The following is an 8281-nucleotide window of genomic DNA, read 5'->3' on the forward strand; positions in this document are numbered from 1 at the left end:
GAAAGTTGAAATCGGATCCCAAATCAAGTGTCGGGTTCAAATTTCAAGTCGGGGTCGGCTGTAGAAGTAGGGTGTTGGTGTTGGATACTCATTCGGATGTCGAATCTCGAATCAAGTGTTAGGATCAGATTATGGTTCGATAGTCGGATCGCAGATCAAGTCTTAGAGTCAGGTGTCAGATGTCAGGGTCAGATCTCGATTCAGGTATAAAGGTCGATTGTCGGGTGCCAGAGTCAAATTCCGATTCAGAAGTTAGGTGTCGGGATCAAGTCCAAGTTCGAAAGTCGGGTCTCATGGCCTCCTCCGGTTCGGAAGTTAGTTCTAAGGTCTGAGTTGGGTGTTAGGGTCGGGTCCTGGCTCGAAACAATTGAGTCCCGATTTGGAGGGTTGGGGTCGGGTCCAGAGTCGGGTGTTGGGATTGGGTTGTGGATCAGTCACGGGGTCCCCTGTTGTTATCGAGGTCAAATTCGAGTCTAATTCAAATATTTGGTCTCAGGTCAGGAGTCGTAGTCAAATCTTAGGTTGGCTGTCGCGATTGGATTCCTAGTCAATTATTGTAGTTGTGTCCAAGTTCGGTGTTGGGATTGGAGTTTGGTCTAGTTTAATGTCAGATTCCACTCATCAACCAAACATGAAAAAGTAAGTTAAAAACCAACTTATTTTTCAAGAATACATTTTTCATGGAAAAAATTCCCTTCATACTAAACACATTAGCCTAGAAAAGGACTTTACTTGATGAGACTTATACAAAGTTAATTGCTCTGTTTCTGTCACGACGCAAGGGTACCCCCTAGTTGTAACAAGGCATACTAGACCCTGAGAGGCCTCATACAAGCCACTTAGCCTTCATAACATAAGATAATAGAAATTATGAGATTTTTAAAACATTTCAACACAATCAAAGTCTTTATAAAACGAAGCGGAAGTCTAATACACTTTGTCTCAGACCATCTAAAACAATAGAATCTTTCCTCCATTAAAAATTTCATTTTGTATTCATTAACATCGTCATTCTGGTAGCTGTGTCTATGCGTTTGACATATATGTTTTATAGGAAGGAAAATATTATGTTTTAGAGAATGTTTTTCAATTTTCTCATGTTTGATTGACTTAAATACTTTGGAAAATGTTTTGCAAATTACTTATTTTCCTCAAGTTTAAAGAAAATGACGCATCTCTAAAAAGTGATGATAATATTTTCTAAAATTCTTTTTCAACCTTACACCTCAACTTTTCATCCTAACTCAAGTCTTGGATACCGATTTCCAATACTAATCCTAAATTTGACTTTTGATTCTCAATTCAGGACCAAACTTTCGTCCTCAATTCGAGACCCAATTCTCATATCAGATCAGAGTTTGATCCCGATTTGGAAGTCGGGTTCCATGTCTAAATTCGAGGTTGGATCCCGAGTCGGTTGTCGGGTCCCGAGTTAGGTGTCAGAATGGAATTCTGTGTCGAGTGTCAGAGTCAGATTTTGAGTTGAAAGTTGAAATTGGATCCCAAATCAAGTGTCGGGTTCAAATTTCAAGTCGAGGTCAGGTGTAGAAGTAGGGTGTTGGGGTTGGATACTCATTCGGATGTCGAATCTCGAATCAAGTGTTAGGATCAAATTCTGGTTCGAAAGTCGGATCCTAGATCAGGTCTTAGAGTCTGGTGTCAGATGTCAGGGTTAGATCTCGATTCAGGTATAGAGGTCGACTGTTGGGTGACAGAGTCAAATTCCGATTCAGAAGTCAGGTGTCGGGATCGAATCTAAGTTCGGAAGTCGGGTCTGATGGTCGCCTCCAGTTTGGAAGTTAGGTCTAAGGTCTGAGTCGGGTGTTAGGGTCAGGTCCTGGCTCGAAACAATTGAATCCTGATTGGAGGGTTGGGGTCGGGTCCAGAGTCAGGTGTTGGGATTGGCATCTGGATCAGTCACGTGGTCGGATGTTGATATTGGGGTCAAGTTCGAGTCTATTTCAAATATTTGGTCTCAGGTCGGGAGTCGTAGTCAAATCTTGGGTTGGTTGTCGCGATTGGATTCCAAGTCAATTATTGTAGTTGTGTCCAAGTTCGGTGTTGGGATTGGAGTTGGGTCCAGTTTAATGTCAGATTCCACTCATCAACCAAACATGAAAAAGTAAGTTAAAAACCAACTTATTTTTCAAGAAAACATTTTTCATGAAAATAATTTCCTTCATACTAAACACACTAGCCTAGAAAAGGACTTTACTTAATGAGACTTATACAAAGTTAATTGCTCCATTTCAATTTAAGTGATAATATTTAATTGGACACAATTTTTTTTTTAAAAAAAACATTGATCAAACAATATTGGCTATAAATATTTATGCGAATACATATAATCTTATCAAGGATAAAATAAAAAAAATAATCAATTATTATAAATTGAAAAATGTAACATATTCTTTTTCCTTTTTCACTAATTGAGAAGAGAATCCTAACCTATATCTTATTGGGAGTCTAATATTTTGTTCATAACTTTTGCATCAAATATTTGAAATAGTAGCTGCAATTTATTTCAAATAAGTGATATTTTTATAATGTAGTCAATTATTTCAACTTCAAACTAGAAATATAAATTTTGAAGTTCAAAAAATAGGTTTGAGATAAAAAAAAATTTTAAAAAAATTTACTCTCAAAAGTTTAATTTTGTTTTATGTCCAAATTAACGCACAATCTTAACTTCTAAATACCTTTGTTTTACTCAATATCAAATTCTATTATTTGTTTTGTTCAAATAATTAATTCGTGTAGAAACGACTACCTAAAGATTGTAAAGCAAGTTTGAGGAGTTTATTTCAAGTTTGCACTTACAAAATTCGAAACTTTTTTTTCTAAGTGAAGTTCATATCAAAACACACAACTAGTCTTCCGAGTACTTTTTTCTTTTAAAACTCCAACTTGGAGTATCAAATTACACAATTATTAAAAGAACTTTTTGAATGCTAGGGATATGCCTAATAATAATATCTACTTTATGGGTAGATTATCCTTAAGGACGTACAATATTCTTGACAAGCTTTAAGCTAAATTCTATTCTTCATAAGAAAAAAGGGAAAAACGACAAAATATACTCTCGTACTATCATAAATGGTCTGATACATGAGTCATAATCTTATCTACTGACCCGACATTTATTAAATATCGGATCGATGGATAAGATTGCACCGCGTGTCCCTATTTAGTCTTCCGTTAAAGTGAAGGGCATATATGCTCTAGTTTTTAGACGGCAGGGGCACCAATGTCCCAAAAGTATGACGGAGGGTATCTGCATACCATTTACGCATGGCCGTCTTAACCCCTAGGCCACTAAAGCCATCGCTTGGGGCCCCATATATTTTGGGCCCCCCATTTTAAAAAAATAATTACTTATATATTTTATTTTAGAAAAAAATTATATGTACTATGAGTGTTATGATTTCTACTAAAAAAATTGCATATGAGATGAAAATAAACCTGAATTTCGTAAGAAACACTTTGATGAAAATATGGATAGCGAAATCACAAAGTCCCCTTGAAGAATCTTTTAGAGTTAATTGCTTTATATAATGTAGAGTAGATCAAACTATTTTTTCACTTCAAAAATATATTTGAACCAATTGAAGCATATGGAAATTATTTTTGATTTCTTATTTAGTGGTAAAATATTGAGATCACTAGATGATGAGAATTTTAAAAAAAAGATATTGTCTTAACCTTGAACTTTCTTTAACACGTAATAGTTATTCTGATATTGATGGTTTTAGATTTATTTTTTAAATTAAAAGTGTTAAGGGAAATAATAGAAGTAGAAGATAATGATCTAATGAAAATACCCTATCAAACAAAAAGACTTGATTCTTTTCCAAATACACATATTGCTTATATAATAGTGTTAACAGTTCCTATAACTGTTGCCTCAGCCGAAAGAAGTTTTTTCGAAATTAAAATTGATTAAATCTTCTTTAAGATCAACAATGTCTTATGAGAGATTGAATAATGCTATATTATCATTTGAAAAGGAATTATTAAAACAAATTGATTATAAAACAGTACCTAATGACTTCGCATCTAAAATAGCTAGAAAAGTAGATTTTAAATAAAAGTATATATAATGAAAAAAATTAAATATTAGGGCCCCTCTCTTAAGTTTGGCTTTAGGCCCCCAATTTTATTGAGTCGGCCCTGCATCTACGATAGTTCGGGGTATATTTGTCCCTTTTCCGTAAGAAAAAAATATTTTTTCTAACAAGAAGCAAGTGGTTGTAAGTTCTAGGTTGATAATTACTCTTAAGTCGGTAATTTAATTTGCTAATGTGGTTCAAAGATACGTAGTTTGAGATAACCTACTAATTCATAAGATTGCTTATTAAACATGATTAACGATAATGATAGGAAACAAATAACAATGAAACAATTGACGATATGAAAGCAATTAAATAGATTAGGCTTGTTCTCAGGCATGGTTATCCAACAACGTTATCAGAAAAGCAAGAAGCAATAATCAGAGGCGAAACCAGGATTAAGAGTTTGGGAATTCTAAATTTCATTAATAACGGTCAATCAATTTTGTTAGGGATTCACAAATTAATATAATATATATTTAATTAATTTTCTAATACAAATATAGGTCTACGGAAAAGCTATTGGATTCGTCGTCCAACCCATGAACTCCACCTAGCTCCGCGTCTGACAATAATAGTGAACTTAAAACGGATGATTATTCATTGAGTTATGTCCAAGAAGTGAAAAAATATTTCATTTCTTTACGGAAAAACATATGAAAAGACCTATAGTACCAATGAAGTGATGTGATTACCCTCATATCCTCATAAATCATCTAATAAATATATACTTTGGTAGTATACATAGAAAAATTAAAGAGGAATGTCAAGATTCTCTCTTTTGAGTACTAGAAATATCATTTATTTATTTTTACCTTTAAAAATATAATGTAACGACATTAACCAAATCGAATGAAAATCGAAAAGAAAAAACTGAATGATCTAAAAAAAAACACAAGCAATTAGTGATGAACAAAATTTTATAGCTAAAAAATAAAAAATCCATGATAATTCTTTTTAGCTATGGATTAGCGACAGATTATATGAAAATACAATTAGGTAATAAGAGATAATTCCCTACAGATTTGCTAAAAATTATTGATAAATTTCATAGCTAATTTCAAATTTTCTAGGAATGGATTATGACGATTTCAAAAAGTTAAATTCTAATCGTCATAAATCCTAAAATAAATAAATATAAACTTATACTACTTTTGAAATAATCGGCTGAATCAAACCATTTAGTACATCCTAATCAAAGCTAATATATGGAAGATCAAAAGTAGAATTCTTAGCTGAAAATAGTAGAATTGAAGAGTTATCAAAGCAAGAGGTAAAAATCATATTTAGGAGGCTCAAATAATATATGTTCGAAATGCATACATATATCATTTTGCAATAAATTTTAAACGGATTTACCTAAGAAGATCAGGAAAATACAACATTTTCCTCGATACAGAGAGCTATATAGATCCATGCTATCTATACACACGTTAATTATTCTAGGGTATTAAGTTGACATGGTAAACCTCATTCATATCAGGATAAAATAAACCAAAATTTTCTTCTACACCAGCAGTCTTTTGATTCTCGTTAAAGAGAGCGAAAATGTACGTCTCCAAAGCTTTTCCAGGCTTCCTAGGAGTTCCTTGTCCAGATGAAACATGTGAAATCAAATTATTCACATATGTTTGAGCATTCCCAATAGTTGCATAAACATCGCCAGCAGTTGGCCATCCTGTTTCCGCAACCACAACTTCCACCGTAGTTTCTCCAATGCAGCATACAGAGAATTAATCCACCATTGCATCAAACAAGTTTTTGTATTGCAACGCCCCGTCAGTTACAATCGGAGCCGTATTTAGAAAAAGTGCATAGTCTAATTGAATTTGAGCAGAATTTCCAGAATAAGCAAAATAAGGATAGACATTAGCCAGTAACGGATAATATTTTGCAGCTAAAAATTGTGCAATGGGCTGCAGAAATTGAACGGCCTCCTCAGAGAACGCGCCATTCGAAGGAGGATACGAGGTTGCTAAAACTTGTAACGAGATTGTTGTTGTAACAGGTATGTAATAACCAGAGGCTCTAATTGCTGAGTCCAGATTTTGCATGGCTCCTAATACAAAACTTGCTAATGGTCCTGGTATCACTTCATTACCTACTGAAATGTATGTAAAATCAAGAAGAGAAGCATATGGAATAACGTTATTTTGTACCCAATTTGTTGCAAAATTTGGATCACTTGCAAGTGCTTGTAAATCTTCATTCCGAGTACCAAGAATTACTGAAATGGCAGAATTCTCTAGCGCTTTTAACACGTCCGGGTTCGGGTAAAAAATTCGGATTTTTTGTATATTTTTGGATTTCAAGAAACTGATCACTTGTGCTGGTGGCGGTAGATTGTTACCCAGAAATCCATAGTTCACTCCAATTCCTTCAACACCTTTTTTTTACCAAATAAAAAAAATGTCAATATAATTAAACAAGTGCTTAAATTACAAAGTTATATATTAACGAGTTTAAGAAGTAAAGAGTACGTACCGTAGCGTAAGGAAAGAGATGCAAAGACAAATAACAAGATGTTAATTGATTGCATGATTCATTAATTAAGATTTTAAGAACTCTCTTGAGGATTAATATGAAGATGATTGACAAAGCGTTAGGGGAGAATGTTTATATTTATAATGTGTGAATTCTTGCTAATTTAAATGTTTTTCCTATAATGTTGGGATTTTACTTTAATCTTTTTGCCTTTTTTTCCCTGAGAAGGATGATTTTTATCTTATTTATTTTTTCCTATTTAGGTGTGAAAGTATTTGTATAAATTTTTAATGCATGTCCACATAAGGACTGACTTCATATAGAATTAAAGTTAATTATATATTTTAATCATTGTTAATCCATTTATGATTAGCAGGAACTACAAAATTGATTTTTCCTAGTTTTTTTCTTTACCATATGTCCAAAAGTACAAATGGAATTGTTTTATTGCGTTCACAATTAAACATATAATACTAGTATATAGTTATAGTTACAGATAATTATATTAATGAAAAGTTAATTTTAGGACGCTGACGGTCGATAGACAAATTTTCTAAAAGCTAACAACTTATAAGGAGAAACACTAAATAATGGATAAGCTCAAATAACATTAAATTCAGTTTTTTTATGATCTATATACTAATCACTCCCACTTCTCTTATTTTGATTTCTTTATAATGTTGATTCCTTTAATATATTCATCATTAATGCAGAAAAATATTATAATATGATCAATTTACATTTTATAATCATTTAGTATTGAGTACATGCTGACTCTAAAATCGTCGAACGCTTCAAACTATATTGGATTTCTAGATAAAGAGGGAGTGATCACCCATGAGGAAATGGGGATCGACCTAACTAGGTCAACCTCAAAAACCCTTCAGGTTTCGATCCTTAATTTTTTCTACTCTATAATTCATGACCGTGTTTCAAATCTATGTGACTTGTAAAGTGTCCAAATCGAAATACTTTCTCAGATTTTTTGTTTTGGCCACTTTGACATCAAACACCTATAAAACAATGTTCTAACATTAAACTTGAACACTTACGTCTTTAGATGGTTTTCATATGAAAAAAATATTTTTATCTTCATTCTGAAACCATGAAATTCTAAAATTTTGCTTTAGTAGATTTTTTTCATCCTTATACGCTTGCCCTAATTCTTTTCGAAATAGCTTCAACTTATTTTGATCAAAATTCTTAAAATCATTCTTTAAACTATATAATTCCATCCTTAATCCCATGATTTTTATTTTTCTTTAATCTTTTATAGAATTTTTCTATTCTTCTCGAAGTCAACTAATAATGTGTATAACCGTCAAAATGGGCTTGATCCATAAGATCAGCCCAACCCAATCCCAAACCGTTGAATGGGTGAGGCCGAGCTAGAAATTTTCTGCTCATTTAAGACCTGAGGATAGTAAACCCCACTCCTCATGCATCATGAGGTTGGCCTCCTCTGGCCCTTGAGTATGCATGCAATCAGAGTTTTAAAAGGCGATAGCGTGAGGCGAGACGTAAGTCCCGAGATACAGGCGTAAGTCTTATGAATCTAGGGGGCGTAGTCTCATGTGTATTAAATTTTATAATTTAATTACTAAGAAATTAAGTAAAAATAAAACTTTCAATTATTTTACAAATAAATTTTACTCCCTCCGTTTCACAAAGAATGACCTCCTTTCCTT

The 8281-nt window shown here is 33.0% G+C and overlaps 1 protein-coding gene across 1 annotated transcript; it reads right to left on the reverse strand.

Annotated features, from left to right (window-relative positions):
* Window positions 1–5842: 5842 nt before the first annotated feature.
* LOC102594682 (putative glucan endo-1,3-beta-glucosidase GVI) lies at window positions 5843–6648 on the reverse strand. The gene is made up of 2 exons (XM_015311261.1): window positions 6594–6648; window positions 5843–6495 (listed from the first exon to the last, which is right to left on the reverse strand). The coding sequence occupies exons 1-2, from the start codon at window positions 6646–6648 to the stop codon at window positions 5843–5845; spliced, it is 708 nt and encodes a 235-aa protein (XP_015166747.1).
* Window positions 6649–8281: the final 1633 nt, after the last annotated feature.

Source organism: Solanum tuberosum, unplaced genomic scaffold (genome assembly GCF_000226075.1).
Source record: "Solanum tuberosum cultivar DM 1-3 516 R44 unplaced genomic scaffold, SolTub_3.0 scf00154, whole genome shotgun sequence".
Lineage (NCBI taxonomy): Eukaryota > Viridiplantae > Streptophyta > Magnoliopsida > Solanales > Solanaceae > Solanum > Solanum tuberosum.